The sequence below is a fragment of the Lagopus leucura genome, unplaced genomic scaffold (assembly GCF_019238085.1).
Source record: "Lagopus leucura isolate 7727_CA_CO unplaced genomic scaffold, USGS_WTPT01 Super-Scaffold_100001, whole genome shotgun sequence".
NCBI lineage: Eukaryota > Metazoa > Chordata > Aves > Galliformes > Phasianidae > Lagopus > Lagopus leucura.
Window position 1 is genome coordinate 72,618,332 of NW_024962262.1, and position 17,765 is coordinate 72,636,096.

The 17,765-nt window shown below is 38.9% G+C and overlaps 2 protein-coding genes across 10 annotated transcripts in view; one reads left to right on the forward strand and one right to left on the reverse strand.

The window, feature by feature from the left end:
• Positions 1–11,631, reverse strand: part of TTC3 (tetratricopeptide repeat domain 3) — a 60,840-nt gene extending 49,209 nt beyond the window's left edge. For 5 of the 9 annotated variants that reach the window (XM_042866739.1, XM_042866736.1, XM_042866738.1 and 2 more), the window contains exons 1-9: positions 11,527–11,613; positions 10,958–11,043; positions 7,603–7,648; positions 6,282–6,414; positions 5,795–5,882; positions 4,627–4,680; positions 1,992–2,115; positions 953–1,038; positions 561–655 (exon numbers count right to left, since the gene is read on the reverse strand). In XM_042866739.1, the coding sequence (XP_042722673.1) occupies positions 561–655; positions 953–1,038; positions 1,992–2,115; positions 4,627–4,680; positions 5,795–5,882; positions 6,282–6,414; positions 7,603–7,648; positions 10,958–11,032 (701 nt within the window). In that variant the 5' untranslated portion in view covers positions 11,033–11,043; positions 11,527–11,613. Of the gene's footprint in view, positions 1–560; positions 656–952; positions 1,039–1,991; positions 2,116–4,626; positions 4,681–5,794; positions 5,883–6,281; positions 6,415–7,602; positions 7,649–10,957; positions 11,044–11,526 lie in introns of all 9 variants that reach the window. The other 4 variants (XM_042866735.1, XM_042866734.1, XM_042866741.1 and 1 more) reach the window with 4 other exon arrangements.
• A 128-nt stretch (positions 11,632–11,759) lies between these two features.
• LOC122177687 (phosphatidylinositol glycan anchor biosynthesis class P) lies at positions 11,760–15,686 on the forward strand. Its single transcript, XM_042867326.1, has 4 exons — positions 11,760–12,089; positions 13,512–13,584; positions 14,107–14,225; positions 15,126–15,686. The coding sequence occupies exons 1-4, from the start codon at positions 12,008–12,010 to the stop codon at positions 15,254–15,256; spliced, it is 405 nt and encodes a 134-aa protein (XP_042723260.1). The 5' UTR covers positions 11,760–12,007; the 3' UTR covers positions 15,257–15,686.
• The last annotated feature ends 2,079 nt before the right edge of the window (positions 15,687–17,765 follow it).

The following is a 17,765-nucleotide window of genomic DNA, read 5'->3' on the forward strand; positions in this document are numbered from 1 at the left end:
CAAAGTACCTACAGAAGAGTGGGTGGGAGGGGGAAACTCGCATATGTAATCCAGCAAGCACTTGAAACAAAGCAAAAGGATGCAGCTAGCTGGGGAAGAAGTGTGATGATGAAGCAGATGAAAATCAGCTCAGTAAGAGAAGAAGGAGAAAGAAAATAAAGTCCAGGAAGGTTGAAATCAGTTTGAATTTGGGTTGCGATGTGACACTATGTACTATGCGATAAAATCTGAACAAAGACAACAGCAAAATGCTAATCCTATCAACCACACACTTATAACACTATGGACAAAATTAAAAAAAATATATCAAATTTTTATGGAATTCAGATTTACTCTACTCATTATTTAGTCATCTAAACATAATGGAAACTCTTGGAAAGAAAAAGTGCAAACAACCACTAGCAAGAAGAAACAGGAAAAGTTGCGTAACACTTTTTTTTTAGTTAGACATCATTTGATTTCTAGAGTGGCTCATGCAAAACTAAACAAAATCTTAATAAATCCCAATAAGCTGAGAGAATATGACACAACACAATCTAGTTAACCAGTTGAGCTCTTACCAAAACTCTATGGCTTTCGTATACGATATTATAGCATGATCAAATTTTCCTTGGGAGAACTCCTCATTTCCTTTCTGTTTCATAGATTCACTCTTCTGTGAAATTAAAAAACAATTCAGAAGCCACTGTAATTAAACTCAGTTGCAATGTGAAGTAAAGAAAACAGCTGGCAATAGACTCCAGTGCTCCAATAGCTCCAATGTACAATGGCAGCGTAAACAACCAACGTTCTGTTTATTAAGTCAGGATCTCACAAGAAAATAATTTATGCCTAGATAATTACTCGTTTAAGCTTTCGAAACTTGAGTCTTTGATCATTTGGCTACTTTTTTTTATGGCCAAAAAAACCCACAACACATGAAAGTGACAAACACGCTGATAGAGTCTCTTACCTTCCTACAGTTTTCACAGGTGACAGCTTTAAATTCTTCAACTAAATTACAATCTTCCAAAGCAACTTTAGTAATATAATGTTTGCCTGTAGACAAAAACAAACAAACAAAAAAAAACCGCAATGAATGAAAAACTAATCTGGACAAAAAGCAGAGTTTGTTTTCTGCTAAGAACTGTGCTCCCTTGTACTCCCTTGTATGGTTGGAAGCAAAACTTGACATACCAAACAAATAATAGAAACAAATGACATGCCAAATGTTTGAAACTAAGGTATCGCTTATTATTGGGTAAGCCTAAAAAATGTTGCAAGCAGTAAAACCTTTAAGGATTCGCCCTCTTTCAAGCAATCAACTGAAATTTTGTTTTATTTTGAAAGAAGTTGGGACTTTAAAGATTCCCGTTAAAAAGAATTCATACCCTGGTACTTAACTATAAAAAGATTTTCTGCTTACATGTAAGTCCAGTTCCCACCACTCACTTACTTACTGTAATAGCTGAATTAGAATGTACATACGCAAAAATTAAGAGCAGAACACAAGCTGCTCAACAGGCAAGAAGAATAGTAGGCTTGGTATCTTCTGCCATTTCAACTTAAGTTCTACCGCTAGTGTTAACAGCCTATGGGATCTCCCATGAGCTTACGTAAGCTGAATTTTGAAAGATGCCCAACATCTGAATTAATACAGACAAAACCCTCTGTCAAACTTTTAACAATAAAACCCTATTAATATTACAGTCACATTCCATCCCTGTGCTAAAGATTGAGAGCCTACAGGCACACAATTAGCTCACAAAGGACTGCAAACTCAGGAACCATTCTGAACACCTGTTCAGAAAGAGCACTGTGTTCAGATGTGCACTGTGAACATACAGAAACTCAAACAAAATTTGACTGCTTTAAATAAACAAAACAAACAAACAAGAACACTTATTCCAGTCACTCTTGCAGACACTTTCAAGCTAATATAAGCATTACTATCCCATTACTTGAATACAGGTAACTTTCCACATGACTGTTTCTTCAGAAGAGTTACTTACATTCACCAAAGAAAGTTTCAAGATAGAGCCAACCAAAATCACCAAGTTTCTCCAGCTTCTGCAGAATATTGACATCACCTGCACATCTGATCCAATCAAGTGCATCCCTAACATCGAAGAAACCCTAGTGCAATTGAAGAAAAGAGGGAAAAAAACAACAAACAAAACAGTAATTGTATACAGAGTCCTAAATAAAAAACAACATACCAGGTAAACAAATAATTCACTGGCAATAGTGAAAGTATTCTGTGTAAACACAAAAAAAGTTTTTTTTATAGCACCTTGCTTGAGGAACTTGATCCCAAGTTGTTAGCCTTTCAAACAGGTTCACAAATATAAATATCCAGGTAACTTAAACACAGCATAATAAAGCATATTCACAAAATGCAGACAGACATATTTTCAACAGGATACAGGGAAGCCATTCAAATCACAAAATTTGATACAGAAATTTTCTTTTTTTCAGTTAAACTACAAAAGACAGCAGAAACTAGGAACTGAAGAGTAAAAGCGATAAGCATAGGGAAACTAAGAACAGCCAGAGAAAGAGAGAAAATGAAAAACTTAACAAGTACGGTTCTATCAAATGCTGAATTTGATCATGAAGATGGATCAGCACACTCCTATACCACAACCTTAGTCAGTCATTCACAGTCCTTCAGTCTTAATCAGTACCACTGTATGAGAATCTCTTAGAATACTTCCCATCTGCCTCCAAAAAAGTGTTTCTGAGGTTTTTACCATTTCAGTAATCAAGCATAGTCCTATCGATAGCCCTGAAGCCTCATCATACAGCATTGCCATTGCTTACAATAGGCCACAGGACTGCAACTTGCCAGGTTTACTACTTGTCTGTTTTAATTTATTTCATCTCTAACAGAAATCTCTTTTGATCAGGTGGCCATGGTTCACTTGGTTCACTTTGGCACAGTACAACAATAGTTTATATACAGACAGTAGTAACAATAAGTGACTTGATAGAGCTAACATAATGATGCAATATTAAGAAATGTAAAAATGAAAGACAAATGTAACAGAACAAAGGCCTCAAAAACTGGAGACATGAAATAGTTGAGAAAAGTAGAGGCATGGGAAAGATATCACAAGCTGACATCAAAGACCCAATGGCAGTAAGCAACTGGTGAACACTCAAAAACAGAAAGCAAGCAAAAAGAAACAAATACATAGAAAAGGACAAGACTAGGGCAAAATGTATGTAATGTACAGAAAACACAGGACGTATAATATAATCAGAAGCAACTTGAACATGCACACCAATAACAATCAAGGTGCAAAAGTGCATTAGCAAACAAAAAACAAACGCAATTCTACAATTAGGAACATCAACAGTATTCTTCACAGCAAAGAACTCTGAGAAGCAATGCTTACACTCCCCACACTAAACTGAAACCATTGACTTTAAGTCCCCAAGGAGCTGTAAATGCTAAGCATAACACCTCAGATAGGGTCAGAGACTAGGAAACATACTTACCACAATATTAATTGTATTACTACTATCATAAGAGTTTCTCCATTTACTTTTCTTTGTTTTCATTCATCATCTGTAATAACCCACTGTATGGGAACTGCTGAGTCACAGCCTGAACCTCTGATTAATCACCTGAGGTGAGCCATGAGTCAGCCAGAGGAGCACAGGTGAAGGCAATTCAGCTGTGCTGCCGGAAGGGGTGGAGCCTGGCTGCACCCCTCCTGGACCTATTTAAGAGCTGGCTACCAGAGGGGAAGGATCTTTTCTGGAGATCCCCTCTTTTGGTATCTTCTAGTGAGCTCAATCCAAGGGTAAGCTCTTCCACTTATTCTCTTTTGTGATTGTTGTCTGCTTTGCCTTACTCTCTTGATTATATTGCAATTATAACATCTTGATATCTATTGATTATACACAATTATATTGTGATTATAACATCTTGGTTATACACCCACTATGAAAGGTTTCCTAACAATTCCTTGTCATTATATGAGAAGTGGGGTTTTTTCCCCTCACTGTCCTATCCCAAGATTTTCAGTGTAACACACAAACACCAGCACAGAAAGAGGACAAGCAAACATACCAGCAGTAGGACATATAAGCCACCCCCAGAATTCCCACCCATTATCATCTTCTTACACAGAATGGCATTTATCTCACAGCTCCTGTCTGTATGAGAACTGCTGAATCACAGCCTGAGGTGAGCCATGAGCCAGCTCCAGGAGCACAGCTGAAGGCATTTCACCTGTGCTACCAGAAGGGGTGGAGCCTGGCTGCACCTCTCCTAGACCCCACTTAAGAGCTGAATACCAGTGGGGAAGGATCTCTTCTGGAGATTGCTCCTCCTGGAGACTTCTCAGTGAGCCCAGGACAAGGGTAAGCTTTCCATCTATTTTTCTTTAGCATGATAACCTGTTTAGCTTAAGTTTGTTGAATATTTCTTAATTACAACATCTGTGTATTCATTGATTATACACTGTCACACACGCATTTTATTTTGTGGCTTAGAGTTACAACAACTGGGATGCATCAACATATAGGTCTGTATATTTAAGTAATCATTTTAATATTTTGTATATTCATACAAATATTTCATTCATATTCACGCATAAAAGAGCATTCCAATTAACAAGAATTCAAGAAACTTACATTTTCTAGCCTGCTGCCAATTCTCAGTATGCCCCCAATAAAATGTGGAACATTCTAGAAGATAGATTAAACAAAAGGAAAAAGTTAACATCTGTTAATTTTAGTTGCCTGCTCAGGTTTGACTCAAGAACATTTTCTGTTCCTCGTTAATGCAGTGCCACTTGGGTAACAGCTCTGATCCATTTCAAAGTTTCAGGAAATATATTTGTATTCAATAGCCAATCCCCAAGTACTGTTGTTGAAAGGTAAATAAATAGTGAAGATGCTATGCTGTCTGGTTAGGATAGCCAGCTGCTTTAGCCATTTCTGTAGTTATCTGCACAAAGTACCAGCTGACACATCATGTGAAAAATATCCAAAACAGCAGCACTTCCTCTCCTGAGATTTGGATACTGGATATACTGTCTTTTACAAGAAGATAGAGGCTGAACAATTAAGAAAAGCAAAGTATAGGTCAAAGGGAGTGGGAATACACACAAAGCCTCTCATAAACACTGAGTGAGAGGCTCCCATGAAGGGAAACAGCACCAAAACCTCATCACATGAGGCAAAGTGGAATAACTGCAGGGACATCCTGAAGTACAAGAAGGTGAAAATAGGGCACTCAAAGAGCATGAAAGGGGGGAGCAGCACAAAGAGCATAAGCAAGTATGAATCCATCAGATGAGTACCTGATAATGTAACAGTAAGGTAGAAGAAAAGTACACTCAGAGTTCAACACAGAACTTCAGTAAATCAGTATTTTTTTTTTAAATGTCGTACTTAAATTCTAAAAACCTACTATCTTTCCTTTATCTGCTGCAAACATTTGTCATTCTCTGTCACTGTCAATGCACGAAATCAACAGTGAATGAAGTCAACAACATCTATTTTAAAAATAATCTGTTGAGCAAGAAAACAGTTTGACAAAAAAATCTGTATATCTGTATATAAAAAAAAACTTATTCATCAGGATAAGGTGCCATTTGTTTTTCCCATGAATGTGACTCTCTCAGCAATGTACAAGGGCCCCAGTCAAACCTATTAAAAGACTCTGCAAGTACCAACTGCAAGAAAAACCATGATCTGAAATTAAGTTTCTAAAAACCTGTACCTTGACTATCAATTTATTCACTCCAGTAAAAGGAAATTTCTAAATTAAAATGCAGCCTCAAGTTATAATACTTACAACCACTTTTTTAGTCAAATCAACAAGGTCTTCCACAAGCTCTAAATCACAGAGTTTCTTCCAATTCCAGTCTAAAATCTGTAAACTGCTGCAAAAAAGTTATCAATTAGAAAAATAACACTGCGTAACACAGTCTTGTCTACTAACAGTTACAGTGATTAGATCTAAGCAAGAATGTGGCTACTAACTCAAATCAAGCATTTCAGAAGGGGAAAAACAAAAAGATACAAAGATTTTGGTACTTCTCAAATATAAGATGTCTGTGTAAGCACATAAATACCCATGTAGATTCCAAACTTCAGAAACCCTTTCTTAATTTCATCTTATGTTCAAGAACAATGCCTTCTGATCTTAAGTAACATAGCTCACCATAAAAACACTCCTACAGATTGTTTTACCACTACTGAGAGCACAACTGTCACATCTGTTATCCTTCACAGATGATGAAAAGAAATGCAAAGGCTGATGACTCATTGTGAGAACTTACCCCCAGTCAGCTACCAAATAATTACTTTCACTTTGGAAGAGAAGAGGCCAAAAGATGCATATTTTAATAACGTTGCAATATTCTCTTAGTTTGTCAACCGGCTGACGGCACCACACTTCACAGGGGTCAACATCTTTAAGAAAACAGGTAAGAACTAGACTATACAATTCAAGCGTTACAAGTAATCAAAGTCCAACTACACATTCAAAAAAATCACCAGTTATTGCCATAATGCACTCCTATGCGCTATTTAACCAGATTGAAACTTCCAATATACCTGATAAATTGAGGTTTTTGGTTTTTTTCTAACTTGAAGGAGGGAATTTATATAGAAATAAGAATACGAACGTGCTGGCAGACCTCACATTCAATGCCCAAGGAATCACATGTTCTAAATTGTATTAACATAAATGTATAAATGAATAAATGCTGCCTGCTTTTAACAAGGAGCCTAACAAGGGCAGTGAGCTGCTTGATGGCTAGAAGAGATACTGTTTCCAAAGAACAACATAAGCCTCTTCTAGCTGTACCTGTTTAGTTATTTTCTATGACAAATTTAATGTATTGTGGCATGTAGCAACTCAGCACTAAAAGAAAAAAAAAAAATAATCAGAAAATCTTTTTTCTCTAGAGTCCATTACATATGTGATATCTGGCTCTTCCAAAAAATAGAACCCATTTCCCTTGGAGGCTGCCTTTAAAAGGCAAGGGTCCTGATTGGACTATTGAGGTGGCATCAAGTAATTCCAGAGCAGAAGCAGTATTATCTGAGTTTGAATAAATGCAAAAATTCATCTCACATAGTGAGATTGGTGATTAAACCTGAAATCCTACATATTAAGCATTATCATTTCTGTAGTGAATCCAGATTTAATAATCTGGCGTACTCTAAAGCCATCTGCTTCTCTGCAGCTGTCCAAAAAATAATTAAGGATTATAGGTAAAGAGTTTTGCAGTTATTAAGAACCATTTGAATGTGTCTTTAGATTTATACAGCTAAGATAGAGTTACAATTAAAACACAGGTAATAAGTATCAACCTTACCTGTCCATCCTTGTAGCATTAACCACCTAAATATATGTCAGTGTTACTCTCTACTCACACTGCTCTCACAAATGCACAGTAGTATACTGCATCAGCACAATAAGATGAGAACTCCTTCAGCATTAATTAAATATAACAATGCTTCTGCTCAGAGAAGAAATTATTTTAGCTTACTCAGACAACTGGAGGGGAAAAAAGTGAAACAGCAATTGAAAGATGCAAGCACAGCACAGACACTGCTTAAGAAAGTTACATAATATTGGTTTAGTTTACATACCAGTTTTAGGTTTATGTGGAGAACGTTGTACAAATACTCCATGACCCTAGAGATAAACATGTTATTTCTTAACATTGCATATCTTGCAAATACATTACTTAAGGAGTTTTGAAGTATTAAACCAGAATATAATCTTTACATCAGAGGAAGTAGAGGAATAGAAGCAATTTTTAAGCTCTCTCACCAATTCCTTTTCTTAATACACTTTTGCTTTCAGAACACAGATACATAGGATCAGTAAAGATGACGATCTGTGGTTATGTTGGCAACCTAAACTAGCTGCCACATCTCTGTTCACTGCAGGGGAGCTGGATTAGAAGGCCCTCAGAGGCCCCTTCCAACGCTAAGGATTCTATGATTATATGTCTTCATAAGTAGCATGATCAAAAAGGAAACAAAACTATGAAGCAAAGCATTTGTACTGAGGAGTCTACTTTAACATTACACACTTTCCAAAGGGATGTTATAGTTCACACTTCTTCATGCCTATTCCCGCAGTCAGCACATCTGTTCATGGCTGATAACACATTAGCTACGGTCCTAAAAGCATCTTAAACATTAGTCTCACTCTCAGTGAACCCCACTAGCACACTCCTATACCTCTTCTCAAAGCACAGAACATAAGGACACCTGGGATATTTGCTTCAAAAGCATCCTGAGTCAAACTAAAATCCCAATGCAGACACGCCAACTAAATCAATCAGTATCAGTAACTAACTAAAATTTAGTTAGCCATTATTAACTCTAGTTAGTTGTTAACTAAAATACTAATGTAGATAACACAGCCAAGAAAACAATTTCTTTGTACCTACTTATTCTGAACAGAAGCTTGTAATAAAATCTTCATAGAACTCATTCAGCGTTCACCATCATCTCACTGTCTTCTACGTCCAATCGGAGATGGGTGAACTTCCCCCGCCTTCCCCCCCCCCCCCCCCATCCCATTTCACAAAGAATAAAACAATACTTGTGTTCCTAATCTGCTCTATTTCTGGAATTCTGTCATCTGTTTTCTGGGAGAAAATAAGGAAACTTACGATCTGCAGTATTTTGCACTAACAAATCCCTCTGACAGACCCTTTTGTATCAAGTCTTTATAATTCACATTTAGCAAAGCCAGAAAGCAAGCCAGTAAGCAAACAAAGATGAACAACAAAAAAAAAGCATTTTTATTAGTTAGCTAACACAACAGTCTAGTCAACTGCACTCCTAAGGAAAATAAAGAGTATCTACATAGCCATGAACTGAAAAGCATACCCACAGATTAATCATTAGGAATGGACAAAAATTTTTTAAGAGTTTAAACAACATACTTTAATGTGCTTAAAGCAGAGTACTCCACACAAGCCTCTCAAGCTGAAAAATAAGTTACTTTCTTCTCTTTTACAAAACCCTACAAAATCTGTTATTTTAATAAACACTGTGTGTGCCATTTGATGCGTACTGTATGTATTATGCCTCTGCATAGCAACGTTATCATTTCAAAGAAACACATACCTATCCCAGAATACAAGTGGAGAAAAATATATAAACATGAAGCGTGTCATTCAGAAAGTTCCTTTCACAGCCCTTTATTGTTTCAGCAGCAGATCTCACAGACACACTAACATATTGTGCAATGACGACTTACTAATTTGACCTGAGGTGATGACAACGAATCACATGGTCTTGCCCAAATTAATAGTCCTGAACTGCTACAGCACTACACATAAATCAAGGCTTACTCTCAAAAATAAAGTTATTGCAGTGTCAACATATTCACCAGACCAGGACACTAACACAGAGAAGAAAAAGATGAACCGGTATTTCAAAATCAATTCATCTTAAAGATGACTGAGAAAGTCTTATTCACTCCACAGGATGGATTCTGCTACAAAACTAAAAACAAACAAATTCATCCTCCTCACCCCTATGTCTCCAAAACCTAGTACTGGACACATCAAGCCCAAGGTGACATTCCCACTAAAGCAAACTTCAGAAACAAGATTCAGCATTTGCGCAGAATCAAGGGCTTTCAACAGCATAGCACATACATCCCTTTAAAGAGCATTTAGAATATTTTACTAACCCAATTTTATTCACTCCACAGCAGAGAAGATATCTTGGATGATATAAACAAATTTAAATGAGACACACTACTACTAATGGTCCCTAGTGCAGGTCATAGAATCATAGAATATCAAGAGTCAGAAGAGATCCATAAAAGATCACAGAGTCCAACTCCAGGCTCCACAGAGGACCACCCAAAACTTAACCCCTATGTCTGAGAGTTTGTCCAGATGCTCCTTGAACTCCCTCAGACTTGGTGCCATCCCTGGTGAGCTTGTTCCAGGGCCACAACACCTCTTCTTAAGTCCCAAACCTGATACAGCTTTACAAATCGGAAAGTTGCTTTATCCATACTTTTTATTTCTCCCCAACAATTGTCACCCAGCTAGTTTGTATCTGGCAACACTTCAGATAAACAATCCATGAACAAAAGCAGCAAAAAAGGTTAACTACCTCAGTATTCTGAAAATTCCTTAAGCATAGCAAGAAGTGGGAAATAAGAGTCAAGGAAAGCATACGTGGAAATATTCTAAGAGAAAAGTGCTACAGTTTGAAAAATAAAAGAAATAACTAAATAAGCAGTGGCCCTATTGAGCAAAAACAACTATATATATACATATATATCTATGTATAAAAACAGAGAATAGACGAACACTATGCAGTCAATTCAGCCTTGAACTCACACTAACTGTTGTGAACAGTTGTGAATGTTTTGTGATTAAAGAGACACTTAGATAAGTCATCCCATACATGGCCTGTATACACAACCAAGGGATTTGTTAAGCAGTCATTATGACCTACCCACCATTGTCTGGGTTTACAACAATTGTATATGCATTCAATAAATGCCTGATAAAGGATATGCTGTCTCTGGTGCCCTACTCAGATTTACCTTACTATTTCTGCAAGAGAGCAGTATACAGAGAGTGGCACAAGAAATTTTTGCTTGAGGGAAACCTAATTGCAGCCTTCCAGTATCTAACTGAAGGCAGCTTATAAGCAGGAGGGAGACTGACTTTTTACATGGTCTGATAGTGATAGGGCAAGGAGGAATAGCTTTGAACTACAGGGGAGAAATTTAGATTAGATGTTAGGATGAAATTCTTTCCCCAGCAGGCAGTGAGGTGCTGGCACAGCTGCCCAGAGAAGCTGTGGTGCCCCATCCCTGGAGGCAGCCTGAGCTGGTGAGGGGCAGCCCTGCCCATGGCAGGGACTGGGGTGGGTGGGATTTGGCCTCCCTTCAAACCCAAGACATTCTACAATTCTATGAAATCCCAATGGAAGATCTCTTTCCAAACCCACTCACCAATTCACAGCAGGATTTATAACCAGCACTGAAAGCGAAGGCCGCAAACTCAGATTCAGACAAAGGCTCACCCATGGCTCGAGATCCTGAAAGAAAACGATTAAGAGAAACAGCGTGAGGAGGGAGCCAAGAGGCAAACAACCCGCGTTAAACAGAACTTATCCAAATTCCTACAAGTGTTTCACGGAATATCTGCTTTATTTCCACACGTCACATCCTCCAGACAGTTTATTTTCAATTCTAACTCGCTGCACCGTTCCCGAGCCCCTCGTACCGCCCTGCCCCGGAGCCCCGCGGTGCGGCACCGCGCTGTTTCCGCACACCTCGAGCTCGGAGCCCCGCAGCCGCCCGGCAACCCCTCTGACAGCCGCCACCCGGAAGCCCCGCAGCTCCCACTGACGTGTCGCAGCCCGGCCCCAAGGCGCCGGCCCCCACCCCGGGCGTCAGCCAGGCGGGGGCTGCGGAGAGATGGCGATAGTCCTTCCCTCCCGCTGCAAGGAAGGAGGCACAGGACTGTGGCGTGAATGGAAGGGCCGCACCTACCGCTGTAATCATTCACCAGCCCTTACCAGAACCAACCGATCAACAGCCCGCCCTCCACAACTCAGCTCAGTGCTGCGCTCGCAGCTCCGTAAAACCTCCAACTGCCGCTCTCTGGCCAGTAGTGCGCATGCACCCGCTAACAGCGCCGTCTCTGATTGCGCATGCGCGGAGGCGGCTTGGTAGGCTCGCGATATCCAGTGTGAAGAGTGAAGCCGGGCGTCGATCCTCTCGCGCCTTCCGGTTTGGGAAGGTAGGGCGGGGGGGTCTGTATGACAGCAGTCGCTCAGGCTGTACACTGCGGTCACGTGTTGCCAGCCGTGTGCGTGTGTGGTGGCGTTGTCCTCTTCGCAGTCGCCATCCTATGGCAGCAGTACTTGGAGTCGTCGCCTGGTAGCCGAGCGGGCGGTTCGGGCTGCCTGATCTCCCGTCCTTGCTCTCTGAGAGCCTTCTGATTTCTTCTTACCGTTGTTGGTTTCTTCCCTGAGTTAGAGGGAAGGATCAGTGAGTATGGTGGAGAACTCTCCAGCCCCGCTGCCTGAAAGGGCAATATACGGATTTGCTCTATTTTTAGGATCTTGGTTTGGCTTTAGTAAGTATGCTGGGTATTGAAATCTGTTGCTTTGCTTATGGGACAAATGTAATTCCGACAAGGCCGTCTCAGAAGGGTGATGTTAGTGTTGAACTGCCCGCAGAGGAGGAGTCAGCGTTACTTCCCAGGCCTGTGGGTTGATATGGTACATTCTGTGATTCTAATGTGTTTTGTCTTTCTTTTACAATTCATGCTGTCTTTCATATTATCGTAGATACAAATTAGTTTAAAACTCCCCTGCGGTCTAGTTTTAGTAAATCTTATATCTGAATCGTATATATTGCCACTGCACGGTAACTATTGTGGAGAGGAGGGGGAATCGTAGACTTGTTTGAGTTGGAAGGAACCCTTAAAGGCCATCTAGTCCAACCCCTTGCAGTGAACAGGGACACCCACAGCTCCATCAGGTGCTCAGACCCCTGTCCAGCCTGACCTTGAGTGTCTGTAGGGATGGGGCATCCACCACCACTCTGGGCAACCTGCTCCAGTGCCTCACCACCCTTACTGTAACGTCCAATCTTTATATCCAATCTAAGTCTCTTTTAGTTTGAAACCTTTTCCCACTGTGCCATCGCAACAGACCCTGCTAAAGCATCTGTCCCCTTCTTTCTTACAGCCTCCATCTGAGACTGAAAGGCCACTCTTAAGTCTCTCCAAAGCCTTCTCCAGGCTGAACAGCCCCAGCTCTCAGGCTGTCTTTGTAGGAGATGCAAAAATCTTCCTCACCTAAACACTGGAGAAAGGAAATAGGTTCAATCTGGTTAACAGTAGGAAAGTGGTCAGGGTTACACAAGCATTTTGCTGCTGTTTTGACAGCTGCCTTAGCATTTCACTGGAGATATCTTACGTGCTAGAGATGCTGGTCTTTTGTAAGCCTTTCGCACCTTTAGGAGAGAAGTAGAAGTAAGTTGGCTTCCATTCTTCCTCAGGAAGCTGCCGCATTAATGTAGCTTCTGTCACTGCTTAGCTGCTAACCTATTTTCATCAAGTTTTGCTGAATTTCACTGGATTTGTTCACTGGATTTGGGAAGTAAAATCTCTCAGCATTGTGAAATTGGTTTTTATCTTACAAGGAGTCAGGAAGTATTTCCAGTATTCGAGAAGCAAATTTGGACAGTACTTTCAGAAACTGACGATAGTTGAGGGTCCTTTTCAACTCAGGATGTTCTGTGTTTTTACCCAGTGTTAAAGCAAATACAAAAGTGTTATTGTATAAGTGGCTATAAAATGTTATCCCTGTATTGTACAAGATTTTTCTGAGATGGTATTTTGCCATATTTTAGTAGAGCTATTTTTGTTTAAATTGTCTAAAGCAAAGTAGTTTCAGTATGTCCCAGTATGAGAGTATTGCTCTAAAATCTTAAGAAGGAGGTCTAAAATGGTATTGTTTGAACTGTTTTCACTCTTCATTCTTCTGTGCAGTGCTGTATCTTATCTGGGCATATGTTCCTGAGACTTGGCTCTTCTCATTGGGACTAACATACTGGCCTCAAAAGTAAGTTCAAGCTTATTTCTTAAGTTCAACCTCAAACTGTTAAGCCTGGGTATGTGTAATGATTTCCAGGTAAGAAATTGTGAAACTGTTTTTAAAATATGTATGGGTTTTTTCTGATTCTAAAGGACTGCAATGTTTGTGAAACATTATTTTATGTGGATAAGCATTTAAGATAAAAATTTCTTGTTGTGTCTTGGGAGGGATGGTAGTATTTTGATGTTTTATGATAAGTTTGAATTTTTGTTTTCAGAGAGTTTGTCGAATAACATACAGTAGACTTTAAACTGTAAATATAAAAAATAAAAACTTTCTGTAAATGAATCTGTTTGGTGGTTTATACCAAAGTGGTTACACTGATTCTGTAGTCAGGTATCTTCTTGGGGGAAGCCATGATCCATACCCAGAAGTGTTGTTTCTTTGCCCATTGGTAAAGTTAGATAAGATAGCCACTACATTAAAACTGTTACATCATTATATATTTGTTACTAGAAAGTACATAAACTTTAAAATCTTTTTCCTCAGGTACTGGGCAGTTGCTTTGCCAGCATATTTATTAGTTGTTGTGGGAATTGGTTATGTATTACTTTTTGGCATTAACATGATGAGTACAGCTCCACTTAACTCCACGCACACTATTACAGGTAATCTTTTTTGTATGGGATTTCTTGTTTATTCTAAGATTTTTATATTTAACTGATAATTTCTGTAAATATACGTATGTAGGCATAAATAATATAATTCAAATTTTAAGCTTTCAAATATTTTAACATGGAGAAAAAGTTCATGGAAATACGTAAGGACCAGGGTGAAAAGATCTCCCACAAGCCTGACTTTTGCTTCTTTGTTACCTTATGGCAGTAATTTCCAAGTGGTAAAGTGTACCATATTAGTAAAGCAGACAACGTTAGAGAAACAGGTCTTAGAATGTATCCAGGCATGTACATATCTCTCATGTCATCCTCTGACTTAGTGGCAACCCAAGAGTTTGTATGGCAGGTGGGATGTGGGTCTTGCTCTGTTTGGAAAATAACTGCTCTCATCTTTGTTTTCTCCAAGGGAAATGTTGAGTGATTTTTGTTCAGTGTGTACCTGTGAACATGTTTATGCTGTTATAGGAGCAGGAGCTGTATGGTGGTGGGAACAAGAAGCTAAGATAAAGGAAGGGTAGCCAGCATCTTAATAGAAATCTAAAATAAAATACTCATGCTACGGAGTGAGCTACTCACTGCAGGGTTTGTTTACTCTTTTTATCTGTGTCTGGTTATGATTTGATGTCATCTACAGCATCTTAAACAAAGTACAGTCCCTGATGGATGTTCCAGCAGGAGAGCAGGGTTGATTTCTTCAGGGCCTCTGTTAACGTATGTCGATGTGAGGTGTTTCTGATTTACCGTCTTATACCTCAGCAAGATGGGGTTTTCAGCATCATTTAGTAGCTAAATTTGTAGTATTTGTATAGCTACATTGCATTATGTAACATTTATTGAAAGCAGGAAAAAAAATATCTTCAATATGTGGAATGTTTTCATTATTTCCTGTAGATAACTATGCTAAGAAGCAACAACAGAAGAAATTTCAAGAAGAAGCAATTCCAGCATTGAGGGATATTCCCATCAGTGAAGTAAACAGAATGTTTTTCCTACCTGAAAAAGGAATTTTCAATAACAGATAGTAGTTACTAAGACCTGTCTGAATATAGGATTATGAGGAACGTTACATAACATCTCGTTGCTGAAAGACACCTTCTTCTCATGGTATAATACAGCATTTTTTGTGTGTGTTTCTAACAAAATTTATGTACATTTCACTGATGTGGCTTGGTAACCTGCATTAATATGAGAATTATGGCACATTAATTAATTTAACCATTTTGTTGATTTTAAAATTACTTTATAATAATTGTAGGTTACTGCTTAAAATTTCCCACTCAGTGTAAAATAAATGTTTGGACCTGGCTTAGTTCTGTTTTTCATTGAGTTCAAGGAAAGCAAATGTGTTTTGTTTGTCAAATGCTTGAGGCTTTTTTTTTTAATGTAAGTTAAAGTGTTTACATTGTAAATGTACAGTTTTAATTTGTAAATATTAATAAACTGTAAATGTTGTTAAGGTTAGCAGTGTTCCTGTGGTTCAGTAAGATTTGTTCTGGGTACAGCGTGTGTATAGTGTTTGGTTTTTCTTTACATAATTATTTACTCATCACATTATAGAGTCATGGAATCCATTTAAGCTGGAAAAGACCTCAAAGGTTAAGTTAACCAAGCTGAGTGTACCACTACATCTGCACATCTTTGAATTCCTCTAGGGGTGGTGATTCAGCTATTTCCCTGGGTGGCCTGTTTAAGTGGTTCAAAGCCCCTTATGTAAGGAAATTTCTCCTAATATCCAACTTAAACCTTCCTTAGCGCAACTTGAGGCCATTTCCTCTTGTGCTGTTGCTTGCTGCCAGGGAGTAGAGACTGATCTTTGCCTTACTAAAAACTCCTTTGACGTAGTCGTAGAGATTAATGATGTCTCCCTTGAACCTCCTTTTCTTTAGGCTAAATAAGCCTGTTTCCCTTAGTCATTCCTCATGAGACTTGTACTGTAGACCTTGTACCAGCTTGTTGCCCTTCTCTGGACACACTTCATCAACTCAACATCTTGTGGTGAGGGGCTCAAAACTGAACACAGTAGTCAAAGTATGGCCTCATCAGAGCTGAGTACGTGGGTGCAAACATTTCCCTAGTCCTGCTGGCCTTGCTTTTTCTGATACAAGCCAGGTTGCCATTGGCCTTCTTGGCCACTTGGGCATGCTGCTGGCTGAAGTTCAGCTGGCTGTTGACCAGCACATCTTGTCCTTTTTCACTAGGCAATTTTCCAGCCATGGTTGTGTTGCTTGGGGTTGTTGTGACCCAAGTATAGGACTCTGTACTTAGCCTTGTTGAACCTCATACTGTTGGTCTCATCCCATTGGTTGTGGCTATCCGGATTCCTCTTCCTACCCTCAAGCAGATCAACTCTCCCACCTAACTTGGTGTGATCTGCAAACTTATTGAGGGTGCAGTCAAACTCCTTGTCCAGATTATTGATCAAGATATTAAAGAGAACGGGCCCCAACGCTAAGCCCTGAGGGTTACCACTTGTGGCTGAATTTAACTCCATTCACCACAACTCCTTGGGCCTGGCCAGCCACCCCATTTTTTACCCAGGAATGTATATTCCTACCCAATCCATGAGCAGCCAATTTCTCCAGGAGAAAGCTGGGAGAGACAATGTCAGAAACTTTACTGAAGTTTGGGTAGACAACATTACCAGGAATAAGGGAAGCTTTTTGCAAAGGTTTTCAGAAACAAGCCTTGAAATGACTTTTGACCATACTGAAATCTAGGTTCAAGAACCCACAAGCCCACCTTTTAGTAATCTGGATTTTAGCACAAAACGCAGTAACTTAGGCAATGGTCTGGATTTTATGGAATTAAATCTTCTTTCATGTATGTGTTACTGAGAAGTAATTTTTATTTGTTCTCTTTCGAGAGACAGAAACCTTGTTGCAAACTTTCAATAGATCTGTCCTAAGTAGTCAATATCATTTGCTTTGGTTATAAAGATCAGTCATTAGATCCTCATCATTTTACAAGTTTATAGAACAACTTCTAAGTAAAAAATAATTTAATATTAAAGTCTCTCTATTTCAATAAAAGAGAGTAAGGAATTTTTGAAAATGTGTGTGTAAAGAAAGACATTCCAGTTCTTCAGAAATCAGCCAAAATAACCATCACTTCCTGTGAGAAGATTTAAGATCTGATAACAATCAATTAATTTGGTATGAATATGAAATTTGTAGTTTCTTGGTCTGCTAGTAACTAAGTCTTTAGTAATTTGCTACTCTTTCCGCCTGTGTTTGAAGGAAAAAGAAAGCATTGTGGATATGAGAAAATATACCTTCTTAGTTAAGGAAGAAAATGCATCTTGACTTTTCACTCTGAAATAGCAGATTTTAGATATATAGTTGTTTGGGAGCATTTCATAATGATGACTGTTTATACCTAATCTTCATGACTGCTAATTAGTAAAATGTTTATTTGCTTAAGAGTTGTAGGCTTCTTGATGTTGCTCTGTTCTTCAGATTGCTCTCAGTTACTATTATTTCCCCATCCCCATTTTTGCCCTTCAATTAATTTTAATTCACATGCTGAAATAGC

Bases quoted from the DNA above. Each gene is read 5' to 3' on its own strand.
- LOC122177687 (XM_042867326.1), top strand. From the start codon at position 12,008: ATGGTGGAGAACTCTCCAGCCCCGCTGCCTGAAAGGGCAATATACGGA. The intron at 13,585-14,106 runs GTAAGTTCAAGC...CTTTTTCCTCAG, and splicing joins CTAACATACTGGCCTCAAAA to GTACTGGGCAGTTGCTTTGC. The intron at 14,226-15,125 runs GTAATCTTTTTT...TATTTCCTGTAG, and splicing joins CTCCACGCACACTATTACAG to ATAACTATGCTAAGAAGCAA.